This window comes from Acipenser ruthenus, chromosome 24, assembly GCF_902713425.1.
Source record: "Acipenser ruthenus chromosome 24, fAciRut3.2 maternal haplotype, whole genome shotgun sequence".
Taxonomy (NCBI): Eukaryota; Metazoa; Chordata; class Actinopteri; order Acipenseriformes; family Acipenseridae; genus Acipenser; species Acipenser ruthenus.
Genome location: NC_081212.1, coordinates 3,405,133 through 3,425,489, shown reverse-complemented (window position 1 = coordinate 3,425,489; position 20,357 = coordinate 3,405,133). Strand labels below are relative to the sequence as shown.

The window sequence follows — 20,357 nt, the reverse complement described above, 5'->3', positions numbered from 1 at the left end:
TGCTCTCGTTGGGAACATTTCCACGGGCTTCCAGTCAGTCAGGAGCACAGAACAATGGTGGCAGCCTGAGCTCTCAATCAGCCAACCGCTTTCCCACCTTCAATCTGGAGCTCAATAAATTGGGAGGGGGGGGGGGGGGGTCCTACTGCAGAGAACCCAACTGCCTCCAGCACATCATACAGAAGCACTCTGGATCACTCTGCAGTTACAGCTGGTTTCACAGACCCAGGTTAGCACCAGTTCTGGATTTCTTTACTAAAGGATTAGTGCTAAGCACGGTCTGTAAAACAAGGCGAATGTCTACCTGTGATCCTATATGCCTGTCCATGCTACTGCAGCAAGAGCCAAAGTAGAAGGTGGTTTATTGCACATTCAAGGGTATTGCTGTTTTTTTGCTATACTGTTAATAGAAAAAAATGTATCTATCCATATTTTAAAAACCACCAATGGTGCCAAGAAGCAGAAGGATTTACAGCTTTGCGGATTAGTGCAATTAGCTGAAGCTTATACAATTAAAATAGCTATTAATGTAACCTTAGCCCTACATGCGTTAGCATGATATATTTTTGGCAGATGTTCCATGGATATAGCGAGTCTAAATACTCACTTTGGTGATTAATTGCAATACTGCTGTGCTTGGTTGTTACAGTAGTGGGCGCCAGAGGGGCAGGGAAAAAGTACATGGTCACCTGCTGTATGTTCTTTTAACGTGCTTGCACAATGCTTTCCATTTAAATTAGAGATTGCTTTTAATTCGCTTCATAGGTCCAGTTGACAGGGAAACTGCATTGTATTTAAGCTACACAGTTTCTAATGACTCTGAACATAACATGTACAATGAAAGCTGTATTGTATTTTTTCTGAGAGGAACACACACACACACACAGCGTACAATGTAAAAGACTTGAAACCCAAAATGTGATAGTACTGAACATTTATTTCAATATTTCTTAATAAATGAAAGGACGGTAGATTACATTCTATAACAAACCATTAACTGTGTCCAGAGGCTCAAGGCTTTGAGTAAACTTGGGAATCCCACGAGCCGACCAGCTGCGCTAAAGCAAATCCTTTATTTCAATTTTATAATAAAACGGAACAGGCGGGATCAAATCCTCTGCGGCTTTAGCTTAACGACAGCTTGACCAGTATGTGCGCGGGTATTAAAGGCATGACTGGTTTCATTTAGCCAGGTCAGAAAATCCATGCTGTGATCACACTTCCTGTAACTACAGTTTTTTGTGCTTTTGCATTTACAAAAAAAAAAAAAAAAAAAACTCAACAGTAAGAACAGATCACTTTTCAAAAGTTAAATGAAACCAAAAAAAAATATTATTACAAAATAACAGAAGAGTTTATCTTAAATAAAACAGCCCAGTCCTTCGAAGACACATCCAAAAATATATATAAATGAAACTGAATTAGCTTTCGGCAGGACCAATGGGTTTATGGTGATACAATGAGGTATTTTGTAGAAAAATAAATTAATGCAAATCAATGGAACTAATGTCAAGCAATATTTGATTTGGGGAAAAATACAAATTAACACAGAGTGGGACTTTCAAAGGAATACATTAAACTTGAGACTGCAGCATGTGCTATTATTAATCTTGCTTGGAGTGTTGGATATAGTGACATTAAAAAGTGCAACATTTGAGCGACTCACTTAAAAGACTTTAGATGACATTAAAAAGCAATGCTCCTCTTTGTTTACTGCTACAGTTTTTGTGTCTTTTTTTCAGGATCAACACAACACACATCTACACAATGTATAATAAAAAATAAACAGAAAAAAAGATTGTAGTCTGTGCAAAGACAGACCATTTTACAGTCAAGGAAAGTGGGTAAGCCCATCTTCTAAACAATTAAAAGGACCTGTTTAATTGCTCTATTTCTCTCTTACTTTAGCTCTCTTTTAAAAGCCAGATGGTGGGGATGACAGCTGGATAGAGCAAAGTGGAGTTGAACAGAAAGACATTTTTCAACACATATAAAAGCCAGTTGTGAGAATGTCAGAGTGCTAACTCCCTCCATGTCCAGTGCTCTGCCCCTCGCCCACAGTGATGATGACTGTGGAGGTCAGAGCTGAGCTCAGGGTCCCGTCCCGTCTCCTCTCTCGCTGTCTGTGGGTTTAGGGAGGGCCTCTGGTGGTGTTTGCCCACGATGGGAATGTGTCCAGCTGGAATATGACCGTTCCCCAGGTGTTGAGGGCCAGTGTGATGGACAGCACGCCTATAATGTTCAGCATGAATCCAGTTTTCGCCTGCAGACATACAAAGCTGTTTACTCTCAACATTCAAGGAAAATGTTTCTTACAAAACCTGGAACAGCTTTGACCGCTATACTACCCTGAAGATTATTAAACAGGTCTCTCCGAAACCTTCTGAGAAACAGGCACATCAGCCAACGGCCGTTTTGAAAGTGGCAGTCGCTGTGCTGTAGTGGACAGAGCGGGGGCAGGGACTCACCATGTCCACGACTTTCAGATTCCCGTATGAGAAGACGATGGCGTTGGGAGGGGTGGCGACAGGAAGCATGAAGGCCAGGGAGGCGCAGAGTGTGCAGGGCAGCATGATGTACAGAGGGTGGAGTTCAATCTCCTGGGCCTGGAAACACCAAGCACACACAACAGCACTGGTCAGCGTTACTGACTATTGATTATACAAAGGGGTTGATCGGAACAACTCATACCACAGCTAGATTTTCCTTAGAGTAATTTAAAGCCCCAAGGAATTCCATTGGATTTCCACAACTATTTTTGAGGCTAATCCCAGGGTAACCACTAATAGGTGATTGATGCAATCCAGGGCGATTCACCAGTGCTGTAAAATTATATATATGTAAAATGACTTCTGTGAGAACTCTCCTTTTTTAAAGAAAGAAGAAAAAAAATACTGCAACCATAGCGTGTCAGAAAAAAAATAAGTAAATCCATCCCTTTAAAAAAAAAAACTTTGAATGCCTAACTACTGGGAGAGAAGTGAAAGAGAGTGCTGGTTACCATGGATGCCAGAATGGGCAGGAAGAGGGTGGTGGTGGCCACGTTGCTGGAGCACTCTGTGAAGGTGGCCACTAGGAGGCAGAGCAGCACAGCAATGGCAGCGGGAGGGATACTTTGCAGGGGCGCCAGCTCGTGACCCATCCACACAGACAAACCAGACGCCTGCAGCCAGAGGGAGAGAAGAGCTACACACTCAGATGGCAAAGAATCGGGTACTGGTAAAAAAATAAGATTCACATAACAAAAACAAAATGTAAATCGACTCCTGTCACATTTGACTTAAAAAAGTGCAAGCCAATGCTTTAAAATATTCTCACCTCTTATGAACAATAGCAACATTATCACTGCCTCCCCTTTCTTTCTGGTTTTGAAAATCCATTACTTCTTTACTTGTGTTTTTTATGCTACTAATGCAGCGCATTAGCTGAAAATTCACATGCTTCTATGAAAGGGAGGTGGACAGCGATGATGTTAATAAAGTTAGCCAAAGGTATGAAAATTGATTTTAAAGCATTGGTTATCACACACAGATCTGTCTAAAACTGGGGAGTGCAGAAGCAGAAAGCATGGATGACTTCTGCATGGTTCTGAAAAGTGACGCCTCTGTGAGTCACTGGGTTTACCTCGCTGCCCTTAGCCAGGGCAAACCCTCCTCCCAGGAGCAGCAAGATGTTCCAGGGCATCTTCTGGTGAACCGTATCCCAGTCCAGCAGAGCCTTCGGGGCCTTTATCTTCTGGCTCTCCTCTGGAAAGATGGAGCAAACACACACATGAATGTGAACTATGAAGTTCTGTGTTATCTTGGTACAACACAAGCTGATCTGAAATCTGCATGGAAACTCTGGCATTCCACTGTGCGTGATCACATCTCAGGTTAACATGGAGAATCTAGGAATGTGCTCGATTCTGATGCGATTCACAATGCTTCTTTAAATCTGCAGAAGTGTCCTTCCTTACCTCCCTCTCTTCCGCCTCCCGAACAGAAACAACTTGGCAGTTTGGAGGGGATAACAAACAGCACCAGAGCCATGAAGATAGCCACCGTCCCGTCCGTCACAAACCTGCCACACAGAAACAGCCATCAGTTGCACCAAAACAGCCATCAGTTGCACCAATCGCTGCACTGCAACTACAGTGTACATCCATACAAACTGGTCACTTGAGACATGCCATACACTGCCAAGCACAGTTCTCCCCTTCAAGCTGATATTCATCTCTATTTATTAGAATAAGAATGTGCCAGTTAGTAAAGTCCATTGCTTCAATTTTAAAGAACACATTTCACACCATGTTTGGTTAAATCCAACGAAACCACAGTTACAAAATGTCATCAATGGTGGCAATACAAAATCCGGGCACCAATGTCATCGTGCATCATTCCGCACTGGGAAGGTGGCGTCTGACTCACTGCTTGCCGTCCTTGTTGAAGAGGACGGTGGCCCAGCCTGGCATGAAGCCCGGCTCGCGAGTGAACCACAGCACCACCAGCAGCACGAACACGGTGAGGATGCCTCCCTCAGCGAAGGTCATGGAGCCCAGCTTCTTGAGCTCGTCCTTGATCACCTGGCTGGCTTGACGGTCCTTCTCCGAAACTTGCCCTCCGCAGCCAAACGTCTCCTTGAAGCTGCAGGACGGGAACACAATCCGAATCAGAGCTGACAAGACGTGCAAGCGTGTGTTTCAATTCAGAGCAATAGCAAGGAAAATGTTGGGAACACTTTACAGATCCATTATAAGCAGTTCTATAGAACCTTTAAGACATGTTATTAATTATCCTATAAACAGCTTAACAGTCGCAGATGATCATTAGAATCAATCACACGAAATCACCTCTAGATATTATTAAATAGTTCATGTAAAACAGATAACAGCTCTCTAAAGCGTAACTGAAAATGAATGACTGAATTATAAAATGCAAGCCCTACTTGAAGCCCATAAACATGAACTGCAGCCAGAACCAAGCCAGAACCAGCATGAGCATCATATTGGGGAAGGCGAATCCAAACCAGGTGGCAAAGTTGACCACGTCTCCGTTAGCTGGGAAGAGCCTGCAGAAAGAACAAGACAGATAACGAGAAGGTGTTGTGCATCGCAGTGCACCGCTCCTCCCCGGAGCTCAGCGAGGGCCAGCAGAGGCTGAGGATGAATAACAAACTGGGGCTACAGTCTATCAATCACTCTGCACCGGAGAAATCACACAAAAGTCAAACATCAACTGCATTTTTCATATTTTGCTATAAATCCCTATTTATAAATGAATCCACCACTTTTGACAGTTGCATATATTCACAGCACTCATGCTATACATACTACACACACACACATACAGTGCCTTGCAAAAGTATTCAGACCCCTGACCAATTCTCTCATATTACTGAATTACAAATGGTACATTGAAATTTCGTTCTGTTTGATATTTTATTTTAAAACACTGAAACTCAAAATCAATTATAGTAAGGTGACATTGGTTTTATTTTGGGAAATATTTTTAAGAAAAATAAAAAACTGAAATATCTTGCTTGCATAAGTATTCAACCCCTGTGCTGTGGAAGCTCCCAGTTTACACCGATGAAAGAAATGGCCCTAACGAGGACTCAATTACCTTACCATTGGTCTGCACCTGTGAACCATTAAAGTTGCTGTCACATTTTCTGGATAAAAACCCCACTGTTGAAGGATCATTGGTCAGGCTGTGAATCTGATGGAAAATGAAGACCAAAGAGCATTCTACAGAAGTTAGAGATAAAGTAATACAAATGCATAGATTAGGGAAAGGGTACAAAATAATATCCAAGTGTTTGTATATCCCAGTGAGCACAGTTGGATCAATAATCAGGAAGTGGAAGCTGCATCACACCACCCAGGCACTGCCAAGAAAAGGCCATCCCTCAAAACTCAGCGCTCAAACAAGAAGGAGACTTGTGAGAGAAGCCACAGAGAGGCCAACAATCACTTTGAAGGAGCTACAGAGTTCAGTGGCTGGGAGTGGAGTAATGGTGCACCAGTCAACCATATCAAGAGCTCTGCATAACACTGGCCTGTATGGGAGGGTGACAAGAAAGAAGCCGTTACTCAATAAGTACCATCTGAAAGCACGTCTGGAGTTTGCCAGAAAGCATGAGAGTGACCCAGCTGCGATGTGGGAAAAGGTTTTGTGGTCAGATGAGACCAAGATAGAGCTTTCTGGCCAAAACTCAAAGCGCTATGTGTGGCACAAACCTAACACTGCCCATGCCTCAAGACACACCATCCCTACAGTGAAGTATGGTGGTGGCAGCATCATGCTGTGGGGATGCTTCTCATGAGCAGGGACTGGGCATCTTGTTAAAATTGAAGGAAGAATGGATGGAGCAAAACACAGGGAAATACTGCAAGAGAACCTGCTTCAGTCCGCTAAAAAACTGAAGCTTGGGAGGAAATTCACCTTTCAGCAGGACAATGACCCCAAGCACAAGACCAAAGCAACATTGGAGTGGCTCAAGAACAAAAAGGTGAATGTCCTACAGTGGCCCAGTCAAAGTCCTGATCTCAATCCCATTGAGAATCAGTGGCACTATTTGAAAATTGCGGTCCACAAGCGTCGTCCAACCAACCTGAACAACCTGGAGCAAATCTGCCAAGAAGAATGGGCCAAAATCACTCCGACACTGTGTGCAAAGCTGGTACATACTTACCCCAAAAGACTTAAAGCTGTTATTGCAGCGAAAGGTGGCTCTACCAAATATTAATGTGTGGGGGTTGAATACTTATGCAAGCAAGATATTTCAGTTTTTATTTTTCTTAAAAATATTTCACAACATAAAACCAATGTCACCTTACAATAATTGATTTTGAGTTTCAGTGTTTTAAAATAAAATATCAAACAGAACGAAATTTCAATGTACCATTTGTAATTCAGTAATATGAGAGAATTGGTCAGGGGTCTGAATACTTTTGCAAGGCACTGTATATATATATATATAAATATATATATATATATATATATATATATATATATATATATATATATATATATATATATATATATACATATATATATATATATATATATATATATTTAAAATAATAAAAAAACAAGGACTTGATTGCACTTACTCGTCGATCTGTCCCTTGAGGATGAGGTTTGGCGTGGTGCCTGTTAGGGTGGCAGTGCCCCCGATGCTGGCTGCGTAGCACACACTCAGGCTCATCCCTTTGGACAGGTTGATGTACTTCTCCTTGCGAATCTGTCTCCTCTCTTCTGCCAAACCCTCTCCCTCCTCAATGCTCATCACGTGGCCATTGCCTTTTTGAACAGAAGCACGGGTTTATTCACGTCGACGTTCTTTGAACAAAATGCTCCGATAACTCCTATAAGGTCTGTAACGTACCGGGTCTGTCTTTCGCCTCCTCGCTCTTCGCCGGTTTCTCGTCGGGCTCGTAGCCGCTGTTTATCTGGCTGTTGTCGATCTCTAGCTGGTCAGCCTCAGCCTCGCTGGAGTCCAGCTGCTCCAGCACGGCCTGGGCGATGGGCACCATCATGGCAGTGGTGGCCGTGTTGCTGATCCACATGGACAGGAAGGCTGTGGTCCCCATGAAGCCCATCATCAGCCTGCCACCAAGAACACAAGCATCAAAACTACGTCTTACTGTGGACAACCAAGCTGTCCTGAACGCCACTGAACGCAAGGCTGTAAAACTTAATAAGTGATAGAATGCAAATGGACTCTGTATTTTCAAGTTCTCACAATTCTTTTTTCTTCAATTTGTGGCATCAAGTTGTGGATAAGTCAGGCATCATAGAGGACAGGCATGGAAATAAGACTCCTATTGGATAGCAGTTTCACCCAGTCCAGGTTGTACTAAGAGCTTGATTAACCTCAGTGTATAGGTAACAAGCTCGGGTGTGTCTTATTAAACTCGTTGTAAAAACAGGAATGGATCAAACTGCTATGCAATGGGATTTTCATCCCTGGGCGATATTATGTATTAGGTTAATTAGGATGCTCTCTGTCTAATCGGGCAGCCACACCCCACTGACTATCCTCACCGCGTCAGTTCCTCATCGCTTCAAGAACAACGTTACGTGTCAAATTCGATTTAAAAACAGAAATAAAAGGTAGCCGTGCGCTTGAAGGTGTAGGTCAGATCGCAGCGTGAATGCTGCTGTAACTCTCTCATGGGACTGGCTGCTTACAGAGCCGGTTTGACTCCCACGATGGTCAGCACTCGCAGGGCAATGCGCTTGTGCAGGTTCCACTGCTCCACACCGATGGCCACCAGCAGGCCCCCCAGAAACAGCATGTTGGTGTCCTTCAGGTACTGCATACACACCTGCAGACACAAAACGAACACACACACACAGGGCAATCAGGCTTCCCTTGGAAGTTACTAGCAACTGGAGTTCATGGCCAGAAATGTAAACGAATCTCTCAGTAAATTTCACTGAACGGCAATGGTTAACCAGGATGACACATCAGACTCCCGTTGCACGCCAGTTTAGGCAATTTCAGGCTTTACTGCAACCTAATTAGCTACATCTCACAGTAGTCCAGTGTGTGAGTCGCAGGTGGATGAGCAAATATGAACCCAAAGGAGTGTGCGATTATACAGTAAGCCTTAGGGATGTGATAATGAATTGGGGCTTTCTTTACAAGAAACATCATATTGTAATTGAGGTTTGCATCGTTTGTATTGTGATGCAAGACCAAAAGCACAACAGAGATCACTGAAGTTCACCGAATGGTTCTTGAACGAAGGAGAAGCATGTTTTACAGTTGGTATGAATACATACTTTCTCATTTCATTAGTTTCTTTTAACTCATAACACGACCATTTGATCTTACTATGCGTCATGCAAGTAGCCCGTCACATGTATCGCGATACGTACATATCATATCGCGATACATATCATATCGTGACACCTAGTAAGCCTGCGGTCTCTGGGGTACGTCACAGGCTGTGGGCATTTCCCTGGATTTCGAGCTGGGTTGCTCTCTCGGATGCATCCTTACATCTCCCGATTCCATGATGCCCATCATTGGAAAGAGCACGACGGGCAGGAGTGCGGTGACAGCCAGGGGGAGAGCCTCAGTGCACCAGTACAGAGCCATGAGGCCGATGGCGTACCCGCAGTACGCCTCCTACAAACACAGGAGACACGAGGCAGTGGTTACTCTCTTTATTTACTGAACATTTTACACGTTTGCAAGTTCACAGCGTGGCAGAAATTCACATCCACAAGGTGTGGGTGTATAGTGATGACCACAGGTACTGTACACCCAGCTGGGCTGTCCAGCTACTAGAGAAATGCTCATCTACATGAAATACATATTGAAACAAAAAACCCGGTCAGCCTCCACCCTGTTGTGTTGAGTGTGAAGGGAGTGGGGACATCTTCTCTGTCATCAGAAATAGTTCTTTTTTATGACATATGTAAAACATGTGCAATGGTGGGAGGAGTTTAGTATCAATTTAATTATTTTCTAAAACGAAAGCTGCAGCGTTTATCATGATAAGAAAGTCTCTAAAAAAACGCTGAATGCGTTCCCAGGGATGTTGCACAGCACAGGGCTTCTAGAGGGCACTCTAGAATCACTAAGCTTTAGAATCCAGATTGGCAGAGAACTCTTGTCTTGTTTGCTTGGTTTGAAACACAAGACTGTTTTTTGTTTTTTTTAAAACCAAATACATAAATGAAAAGTGGGATAAATTATTATTATTATAATTATGATTCTTTTTATTTTTAATTAAGGGACAGCATGATTCCTGCTTTCCAAAAACCCAGCCGTCTAAACAGCAGTAGATCTTAAAACCACCGCCTTAGAATGTATAAGCCTGCCATTTCTCCTATGCTGTATAGAGAGAGTTAAAGAGGTGTAGGGTTATGCGCTACTGTTTAGACCATGACTATGTATCCCTTCGGATCCCGAGAACTTCTAATCAAATTGAGTGTAAAATACTGTTTAGGAAATACAGGCAGTAGGAAAAATACCATATCTGTCAGACTTTAATAGAGGGCAGATAGTGGGTTGTTAGCCAGGCATAATATTAACTCTAGTCCAAATCTACCTGCTAGCCCAAGCATAGTAACCCATAATGAGTCAGCAGCAGTTACAGCTTTTGTGTCGACATGTCAGTATTCTGAGATCAGGGATATTCATAGTTACCATTGCAGTCTGTGCATTCAGCGCTGTTAATTAGTGTTTGCACCAATGTTGTAATCTGTGTAACATGAACGTAAGCAGCAGGTCATACAAAGTGGCTTAAGACAAGGAGCTCACAGAAGCTCATCTTTCATTGCACTTTATTAAACTCGTTTTTTTTTCTCCATATTTATGTCACTGCATGTTTATTCTCATGGGTGATTATTTCCTAAATATTGGCTTAACCTTTGTCATTAGGATTTCAATTACTTTAAAAGGAGTACATAATGTATTGTTAGTATTTTACCAATAAATGTACACAGATCTGGAATGGCCCTAATGCTTAAAGGAGCATTATCCCTTCTGTTTCATGATTTGCATATTCTTTGCATTTTGTGATGAGCAGGTATTTGAAACACTAAAGAACTCAAAGTTGCTGTTGCATCCCAGAACCTGATCATTTCCTAGCTATAAGACAGTTTCTCTCCCTTAGTCTATCTGATTTCATACCTACAGCACAGGAATTAGGTACCAGGAAGCATATATGATCTAATCATATAAATAAAAGTACAAGAACCAAAAAGCCATCATCACAAGGAAAGGGGACCCGTGATAAAGATACTCATACTAAGAAGAAGACAATATTCTTGACAGTCCTTGAATTCATTGATCCAGAGTTTCGGATAACTTTAACCTTAAGAAGCTTTAACAGACAAGGAAATCAGGATTGTGTCTATGTGAAAGAAACCACTCTCCAACGGGACCGCTGTCCCTGGGCAGATAGTTAGTTTCATAGTAACAGATTATTATGATGTATTCTTTTATTCAAACAAAAATCTCACCTTTGTTGGAATTGCCAGAGGCAGTGGCAACAGCAAAAGTGGGATGAGGAAGATGATCAAATAATTCCGGTACGCCCAGACCCAGCTACAAAAGGAACCCATGATTGTATTGAGTAACTAGAAAAATAAATACAAATAAAAGAAGCTGATTGAAAAAAAAAAAACACTTGGCTTGTAAAGCAGATTCCGTAGAGTCAAAATCAAAGACAGTAAAGCAGCGAGGAAGCTATATATAAAGCAGGGAGAGTATTAAACATTAACCTGAGAATTAGGGGAGGGCAATGCTATTTTACAAAGGAAGATGACACAAGAGAAATTACAAAACCACAGCACGCCACGCCTCTTCTGATAAGGGGAATATCACAAGCAGTCTTTGAGAAAGTGTTAATCCTTGCAAAAGCTTTGCAGAATCAGAGGTATGCTGCAATTTCAAACTCCGGAAGACACTAGCCAGTAGTTTGACCAAGCTTCGGAAATGTCAGGCATAGAGTTGCTATACAGGTAATATAGACAACCTGTTGCTTGCTAAAATGTTGACCTTTTGTTTCCTGGCCTTTAAACTAGAAGATACAACAGAGGCCACAGAGAGAGAGAGAGAGAGAGAGAGAGAGAGAGAGAGAGAGAGAGAGAGAGAGAGAGAGAGAGAGAGGGGGGGAGCAAGAGAGAGAGAGATAGGGGGGGGAAGAGAGAGGGAGAGAGAGAGAGAGGAACAAGGGAGAGAGATCGTAAGAGGCACTACACGGGGGAGTGCAGTCCAGTAACATTCTGTAATTCCAGGTACAGTTTCTACTGATTTCACTGATCCAGCAGGTTTCAGTCCAAGTTAATAGCAAACTGAGGGGGATGGTTTTACATGAACGTGCTCTGTAAAAAAAAAAAACAGGTCTTGACGTATTAAAGAGAAAACCTGCAAGTAATCCAAGGATCAAAATTTAAAAGCATCCCTCACATGGAGATAAAGAGGCCCTCATAGTTTACCCTTGTTGCCTCTGTAACTGTGTAACTCCATTACATGAGCGGAATTTGGGGGAAATGTAGGAAGTACCTGCTTCTATTAAAAGGGACACAGCTCAGCCCTGCCGCTGACCTGAGACTGACACCCTACCTCATTTTGAACCACAGGAGTCCCTCTATCACGCTGGCACAGGTCAAATGTTACAAGATATCACATTATTATTTTTTTTACATATAATTACATTATTTTTTACACATTATTTTTACATACAATTACCCATATATACAGTTGGGTTTTTACTGGAGCAATCTAAGTAAAGTACCTTGCTCAAGGGTACAGAAGCAGTGTCCCCCACCTGGGATTGAACCCACGACCCTCCGGTCAAGCGTCCAGAGCCCTAACCACTACTCCACACTGCTGCCAGTTTAGCTGAATCGGGTGTCTGATGTAGTCGAGAACTTTTCCAATGTCACGGGCATGTTCATGGAATGGAAAGCTTGGACAGGGAAGGCGGATCTTAAATGTTAAAACATGCTCACTTTGACAGGGCAGTGAAGTGGCTGCTGATTTCTTAAATGTCTTGAATTACAGGCGAGACACAGCTGTGTCAAAGGCTTCTGCTGGAACCGTTTGTAAACGTGGTGAATAATGATCGATGCAGGGCTTACATGTTATCGGCATAACCTTTCTGGGGACGGGAAGGGAAGCTGAATCCGCTTGTTGTTTTCTAACATATTTCCAGACCACCTTAAGCATCCTATTACAGGCTCACAATCTAATGGTCCCATCCTGAAGCTGTGTAGGGTCTTTTATCACCAAGCACAGACCAAAGTGCAATGTGTCAGTACCACAATAAAGATCCAGGTGAAAGTCTAACTATTTCCTCTTTATTGTAAGAGATTTAAAAAAAAAAAAAAAGTTATCTAAAGGATCATAATCAGAACAATACTGCAATAAATGATTAACAGTGAATAACAAAATTCAGGTCATTCATGGCAAAACTGCCTTTGTGCACAGGTCCACCAAGAAACTAAAGTACGCTGATGAGGAAGCCGACTCATGCACTTTCATACAGCTAAAGGAGTGCAGGTATAAACAGAACAAGACGTCAGCTGTTCATTAACAATGTTAACCAAAAAGAAAAGAGCGAGAATGAAATCACCAGCGATTCCCAGTAGAGCATATATACTAGAGAACCCTTGACTTCTCCAATGACACACCACTAAGCATTTAATGTGCTTTCAATTGAAACCATGCAGACTGGTGCTAGAACGTAGTGTAAGGCATTTCAGATAGGTAGTCCAATTGAAGATTAACCCAAAATATTACTGAGTGATCCAGCACGGGTGTGGAATGCTGGTTCAGTGATCAAATCTGTGCTGCTTGCAATGAGCACACATGTACCTATCAAATCTGAGCTGCTTGCAATGAGCACACATGTACCTATCAAATCTGAGCTGCTTGCAATGAGCACACATGTACCTATCAAATCTGAGCTGCTTGCAATGAGCACACATGTACCTATCAAATCTGAGCTGCTTGCAATGAGCACACATGTACCTATCAAATCTGAGCTGCATGCAATGAGCACACATGTATCTATCAAATCTGAGCTGCTTGCAATGAGCACACATGTACCTATCAAATCTGAGCTGCTTGCAATGAGCACACATGTACCTATCAAATCTGAGCTGCTTGCAATGAGCACACATGTATCTATCAAATCTGAGCTGCTTGCAATGAGCACACATGTACCTATCAAATCTGAGCTGCTTGCAATGAGCACACATGTATCTATCAAATCTGAGCTGCTTGCAATGAGCACACATGTACCTATAGAGCCTTAACCTTGCTCTGTATCTGCTAGCTCTGTGTCCGGGAAAGAATGAGTTAACAACATGTACAGTATTAACTCCAACAGCAAGTGACTTGTCAGAAAGAGTACGCTAGGGTAACTCATTAAAAAGCAGATGCATGTGTATATTAGATACGTTTGCAGGTCAGCTGTTTTTTGTTTGTTTTTTAATCTTTCCAGCACTGACATAGTTAAAGTTTACAGCCTGCCAAGGACGGATCACAGCATGTTTCTTAACTAGAGCAAGACAGTGGCCACTTCTTGTATAACACCATGTAACAATATCACTGTCCTGGCCACAAAAGCAAAGTTTGTGGGGAATAATAGCCATTTTCTATACTTTTGAGGCATAAGCAATTAGGAAATAACACTTACTACCCAGGAACAAAAATTGTGTTACATTAATCGTCGTCGTCCCCCCCCCCCGGTCCTAGAGGCACTGCCAGTGGAATTGATGTAAAATCCTATCAAAACATTAAATCTGGATCCAAGTCTAATGAAATCTGCACATGCGATCAGAAATGACTTCGTATTGGTGGATCGTCATCACACTGTATCGCTATCTAGTTTTTATGCATGTCTTGAGGTCTGTGAAACCAGCCGATATTTTCACTTCAAAAGCCTCCATGTCGGTCTGTAGCTGTTAAATCTGAACTCTGTACACGCAAATATAACGTGCAGCGGACAACAAGGCTTTAGGATTGATTATACTGTGCATGGGAATTCATAAGCGACCGTGAAATACGATTGTAACGCATTGCAGAATGCGCGCATTTTTTGAGAGCGGTGCAGATACAAGCAGGTGCACAATGTTTGCCTATTTAATTTATTTATTTTTCTTTATATGTAATATCGTGAAAGACTTACAGTAACTAGCCCGCGGGTTATCGTACCACTATCAAAAAGGAGTACCATGTCATCACTATAATTCTGATTGAGATCTGTAAAGATACTAAATAAATCTAAATTAAGCAGCTTATTTCATTTTTAACGTTACGCCCTAGAACTGTTTCTGTATCTTTGTTTTTAATTACTTAAAAACGTTGTCGTCTTCACTTCAAGCTTTTACTTGAAGTATGCGAGACTCGCTAGTGACGTCACCCGTCCCACCGCTCCAGCTGAGCTCTATAGACATTGCCATGGACGCCCCCGAGTCAAGGAGCTCCCTCCGCGGGGACCCTCCAGCCTCGCCCGCTTCAGAGACCCCGAGCCTGGACGCGGCTTCCTCGCCGCCGCAGACCCTCCGCTCTCGCCGATCACCGCCCTTCTCTTGCGGGCTGCCGTTCTCGGTGGAACCCGTACTGTTCCTTTCCATGTTCTCCTTGGCCCTGCAGATGCCGCTCTGCACTCAGTATCTGTGGGACCGCATCAGCGCAGACCTGGGCTACAACGGCACTCGAGGTGGAGGATGCACCAACCACACAGGGCCCCCGGACCCGCTGCAGAAGGTAACAAGCGAGAGCGGTACAAATTAAAACAAGAGAAATGTTTTATATAAGTGTGTTCGCGGTTGTGAATACGTTGTTCTAACACTGACCAAAATGTTACTAAACTGAAAGAAAGTTTGAAACTTTCAGGTTTGTTGTTATTGTAACGTTTGTGGATATTCCTTGGCACGATCAGGAATTGTTTCCCGTGTAAAGTGAGTCATTTTCCAGGCACTTGTTTTTTTAATGCCAAGGTCGTGAACTCGAGATTAAACGAGTTGCATTGCCACGTATTGGACATAAATAACAAGTGTGCTAAAAATAACCAGCGATACTAAAAACCTCTTGCCTTGTCACCCTTAAACCTTCGCAGTACTCCGTTCGTTTTGCTGTTGATAGTTTTGTTTATTCTCTTTTTTTTCTTTTCACTTACACTCAGGTGAGGACAGTTTTCCATGCCACGACACTATAAGTTGTTTTTCCTGTGTTACAGGTAATGTTAACACGAAGACTCGCAGCCCATAGGGAACTCTGGGGACGCAGGGTGTGAATTTGTAGGGTTGTGGTTGGATTAATGGACTTCCACTACGTCAAAGATTTTGGACACATAATAAATATATATATATTTTATTAAACTTTTCCCCCCCCCCATTGTTTTATATGGGGCAAAAAATGGCATCCTCATATGAGGCTATCCTGCATTTGCGGCTTTCGCATGTCCTCATATAAAGACTGTAATTATTATTTGTCCCCCTATGAGGTCGCCATGCATGAAAGGGTTAGTCTTATTTTTTTTTATATTCTATGTCTTCTCTCAGGAAGTGGAGACCCTGACGGCTCACTGGAGCCTCTATATAAACCTGGGTGGCTTTGCGGTGGGGCTGTTTTCCGTGACGCTGCTGGGTCCCTGGAGTGACCGAGTGGGGCGCCGGCTGGTCCTCATCTTCCCAAGCCTGGGCATGGCGCTGCAGGCCGGGGTGTACCTGCTGGTGATGTACCTGCGGCTGCCCGTGGCCTGGTTCCTGCTGGGCCGCCTCCTGAGCGGGCTGAGCGGGGATTTCAGTGCCGTGCTGGCCGGCTGCTTCGCCTACGTGGCCGACACCAGCGACCGGCGATCGCGCACGTTCCGCGTGGCCGTTCTGGAGGCCTGCTTGGGGGTGGCTGGGATGCTGGCGAGCATTGTGGGGGGTCAGTGGCGGCGGGCACAGGGGTACGCTTATTGATTGATTGATTGATTCATTTTTCAGAGGTTTGACATCATAGACCCAGAGGATGATGAATACCAGTAGAATTGTTGAGTCAGTGGCTTTGGGTTGTTGAAGATGTGCTCGTTCACTCTAGTGTGTCTGACAGCTCATGATCCGCAAGAAAACAGCAAGTTCAACACAAACTAAATGGATAGCGTAATAGGGGCCTCCATAATGGTTTAATCACATCAATTGGCAAAAAAATGTGTTTTTCACTTTTTTTTTTTTTCCCCCCTTAACAGTTACATCAACCCTTTCTGGTTAGTCCTGGCCACCAATCTGGCCACAGCTCTCTACGCCTACCTTTTCGTGGCAGAGTCGGTGGCACCCGATAAAGAAGCCCGGCTGTTCTCCGCCGAGCATTACAAGGCGGTTTACAGGCTGTACCGCTCCCCTGGGGAGCAGGGTCGGCGGGCCAAGCTGTGGCTGTATGCCGTCTCCCTGTTCGTTGTGGTCACCGTCCACTTCGGAGCCAAGGACCTGTACGTGCTGTATGAACTGAGCTCGCCTCTGTGCTGGGGCTCTGCCCTGATTGGCTACGGCTCGGCCGCGGAGCACCTGACTTACCTGAGCAGCCTGGCCAGCCTGCGGGCTCTGCAGGTGTGTCTGGAGGACACTTGGGTGGCCATCATTGGCCTGGTCTCCAACATTGCTGGCTTGGTAGTCATCTCGCTAGCCAACACCATGGCACTCATGTTCACAGGTAAAGGAAACAGTTTTAAATCTAATGCTTCAGTTAATAAAAAAAAAAAATGATCAGGTACAACTGTAAGAAACTAAGTCAAGTAGGCAAAAGTTTCATCTGGTCCCTGTTTAAGGGAACCAGGCGAAGCGTTTGTCTACTTCAGTTAGTTTCTAAAGTTCTACCTTGCAGTTCTGATTGAGCGTTTCTGAAGTTATGGATGAGTTCAATAGTATATAGTGTAGTAGTGCCACTATAGATGGTGCCATTAAATAACAGTCCTATATACATTAGACAGTGAGCTGGAACTGTAATTGAATGCATTCTGTAGTTCTAAAAAAAAAAAAGCACCACACAGTATTGCTGCTGTTTTAGGGGTAGAAAATGGACATGGAGACTAACTAACCAGCCATAAAACACGCAATTAATTTCAAGCAAGGAACAAAACATTGGATTATTTGCCAAGTGTGCAGTTTTGTTTCCTGCTGTGATCTGCGGGTGCTGTCAGGGAACAGGATGTTGTTGGCTGAATTGAAGTCAAAGTCGTGTATTTACTGGATCACAGCATTGCGCTTGTTTACTTCCACTTGAGCAGGACAGGATCTGTACCTTTAAATTAAGATTCAGGCACCTCCAATACAGTATTGTGCTTTTGCTCTTCCTGTAAACCACTGACCAGGAATTGTACCAGTTAAACCTGGAGTGGAACAGCACTCCAGAACCGGTGTTGCCTGCCCCAGCTTTTTAAACTCTTCAAGTTTATCCAATGCCTCCTAGTGGCTTAATGTAGTAAACTCAGAAATTACTAAACTCTGTTACTTGATTTTTCAGCCTTTTTTTCTTAACTTCTTTTAATTTGTTCTGTGTATTGTGGTTCCCTAGGTTACGGCGTACGTTTCCTCGCCATGGCAACAACCCCTGTGCTCCGGTCTAAGCTGTCCAAGCTTGTGGATGTTTCTGAGCAAGGTGAGCGTGTTTGCTTGAGACACCTGCAGCCTACGTCAGCTCTAAACAAACAGGAATGATACAGACAGTGCTGGTTTAGCATGAGTACTGACCAGATCACAGTCCAGTGGTATGGCAGCTTTTATCCTTGGTCAATTAAGGGCTGGCAAACCTCTTCATTAATGAACGATGAACTGATGAACTGCGTATAGAGTCTGCTGTAGAGTTCAAATATTGCATTATAAAGAAAGCTGTAAAGTGATTTAAGTTAATGTTCATGAAGCAGTGTTTTTTATTTTTTTATTTCCTAGGGCATTCGAGCAAAGGTCCTGTTATGTTCTTTTGTTTTTTTTTTACAGTGTGCTCTTTGTTCCGCTGCCAGTTTTATGTGCACGGTCTAAACTTCAAGGCCTTTTCCTAGAATTACAAAGCAAGAGCTGGTCTGGATTTACTGTGAGGTGTGATAGACACACAGTGTGGCCAGCTGGCCAAACGATCTTGGAGTAAGTAGCGGGGCTCTGAAAAAGGGTTATACCTGTACATTTCCTTTTCATTGTTAACATCCTGACAACTTTTTACACTTAGAACTTGAGATCTGTTCTCCAAAATTACAGCAGGAGGAGCGATTTTAAATTAAAAAAAAAAGCACATAACATAACATAACTTTTCATGGATCGTTATTGCTGTGTTACCTGTTTGACAATGTGGGCAATAATCCTGACACTGTCAGTGCACTAGAGCGGTCATTTTGAAAAGAGCTTTGAAACAGACTTGTAGTGTAAAAGTTGTAAGTGTAAAAATTTGTCAGGATGTTAACAATGAAAAGAACAATTACAGGCATGTTATTTAAACAGTTGTAGCAACATGTGGGGACGTGTCACGCTGTATTTTTCGGAACCCCGCTACTTACTCTCTAAAGTGTGAACAAATGGGATTTACAGTACGTGGTTAAAAACTCACATAAGTATTGCACAGTTGAGTATGTAATTACCAGGTACTGGGATGCTAAATTTGCTTTGCCTGCTTGCTCAAACTCGTGGCTCCTGATCATTTAAATAACACACTTGAACTGAAGGGAGTTCTGAAACCCAGGACTGGGTGCAGGATTGTTGTGAGTTTCTGAGCTTGGATTCATTGCTGGTAATGATTTTGGTACTGCAAGGGATGTGGTGTTGCATATCCGGGCGCATTGACAAGGTTGATGTGGGTTGATGATTCTGGCCTCACTCTCTGCTCTCCCCTCTTCACAGGAGCTCTGTTCGCCTCTGTGGCCTGCGTGGAAAGCCTGTGTTCGCTGGTGTCGACAGGCTTCTTCAACTCTCTGTACCCTGCCACTCTGCACATCATGAAAGGGCTCCCCTTCCTGGTTGGGGCGTGGCTACTCATCATCCCCGCTGCTATCATTGGGTAAGGCAGATCACCTGATCAGGCTGTGTACGCCAGCTTCTTTGCGCATCCAGTGCATTGTTGTCTAACCTGTGTTTGTGTCTACAGCGCTGTGAGGTGCAGGGAGGTAGACCGCGATTACCATCTCTTCTCAGGTGGGTCCTGAACGGGTCGCTGTGAGCCAGTGGCCATTTGATTTGTCAGAAGACGACACCCGGCCCAGCCTGGTAACCAATCAATGTTGAACCACCAGCCGTGACACGAGCGGTAATCAGGAACTTCACCAATCAGACAGGTGGAGAAAAACTGACTAACCAATCAGTAACAGCCAAAAAAAAAAGGTCTTTGTCCAATTTGAATAAGTTGAATCAGAATATGAGATGGTAAAAAGAAACGAAACGGCCTGTTGACACTCAGCAGTGAACTGGTTAAAGTACAGAACAGAGCTTGACCAGGTGCCTCCACTGGACTCATAATCATCAGGAACATTTCTTCTGATCCACTCTTTCTTAGTGGCTGATAGACTGCCCTTGTTTGGGATGCACAGATCCAGCTAGACTGCAGCCTGGAGTCTTGGGGGAAGCCTGTCACATTAGATAAGCGCTGAGCAACAGGAATCCTCCTGCTGCAGTATTGAAATAGCGAGCCTGCCTCGCTTACCAAACGAACAGGCTCTACCTGCAGTGCAAAGGAGAGGTCTTGTTAAGATGAGCAAGCAGGGTTGCAAAAGACAGAGACCTCTACAGCGATCTCTACCTCTCATTCTCCATCTCATATCATTTAACCATTCTTTTACATATTGCACTATATTGTGAGTATCAATAATGTAATAAATACAACATACGTTTCAGTCATGGCTGTCTTTTATCTGTTTCCCGTCTAGAGTTTTGCCT

The 20,357-nt window shown here is 43.4% G+C and overlaps 2 protein-coding genes across 2 annotated transcripts; one reads left to right on the top strand and one right to left on the bottom strand.

The window, feature by feature from the left end:
• Positions 1-917: 917 nt before the first annotated feature.
• LOC117429127 (solute carrier family 13 member 2-like) lies at positions 918-15,723 on the bottom strand. The gene is made up of 13 exons (XM_058998055.1): positions 15,638-15,723; positions 10,968-11,084; positions 8,995-9,123; positions 8,178-8,314; positions 7,372-7,592; positions 7,097-7,286; positions 4,927-5,049; positions 4,410-4,625; positions 3,959-4,062; positions 3,625-3,746; positions 3,002-3,163; positions 2,469-2,606; positions 918-2,263 (listed from the first exon to the last, which is right to left on the bottom strand). The coding sequence occupies exons 1-13, from the start codon at positions 15,659-15,661 to the stop codon at positions 2,132-2,134; spliced, it is 1,815 nt and encodes a 604-aa protein (XP_058854038.1). The 5' UTR covers positions 15,662-15,723; the 3' UTR covers positions 918-2,131.
• On the top strand, positions 14,376-20,314 carry LOC117429152 (proton-coupled folate transporter-like). The gene is made up of 6 exons (XM_034906916.2): positions 14,376-15,225; positions 16,023-16,414; positions 16,694-17,154; positions 18,016-18,099; positions 19,329-19,485; positions 19,573-20,314. Exons 1-6 carry the CDS (start codon positions 14,854-14,856, stop codon positions 19,628-19,630), a joined length of 1,524 nt encoding a protein of 507 aa, XP_034762807.2. The 5' UTR covers positions 14,376-14,853; the 3' UTR covers positions 19,631-20,314.
• Positions 20,315-20,357: the final 43 nt, after the last annotated feature.

Bases quoted from the DNA above. Each gene is read 5' to 3' on its own strand.
- LOC117429127 (XM_058998055.1), bottom strand. From the start codon at position 15,661: ATGGAAAACTGTCCTCACCTGAGT. The intron at 5,050-7,096 runs GTAAGTGCAATC...TTCTTTCTGCAG, and splicing joins CTCAAGGGACAGATCGACGA to GCTCTTCCCAGCTAACGGAG. The intron at 4,626-4,926 runs GTAGGGCTTGCA...CCCGTCCTGCAG, and splicing joins TTCATGTTTATGGGCTTCAA to CTTCAAGGAGACGTTTGGCT.
- LOC117429152 (XM_034906916.2), top strand. From the start codon at position 14,854: ATGCGAGACTCGCTAGTGACGTCACCCGTCCCACCGCTCCAGCTGAGC. The intron at 15,226-16,022 runs GTAACAAGCGAG...GTCTTCTCTCAG, and splicing joins CCCCGGACCCGCTGCAGAAG to GAAGTGGAGACCCTGACGGC. The intron at 16,415-16,693 runs GTACGCTTATTG...CCCCCTTAACAG, and splicing joins CAGTGGCGGCGGGCACAGGG to TTACATCAACCCTTTCTGGT.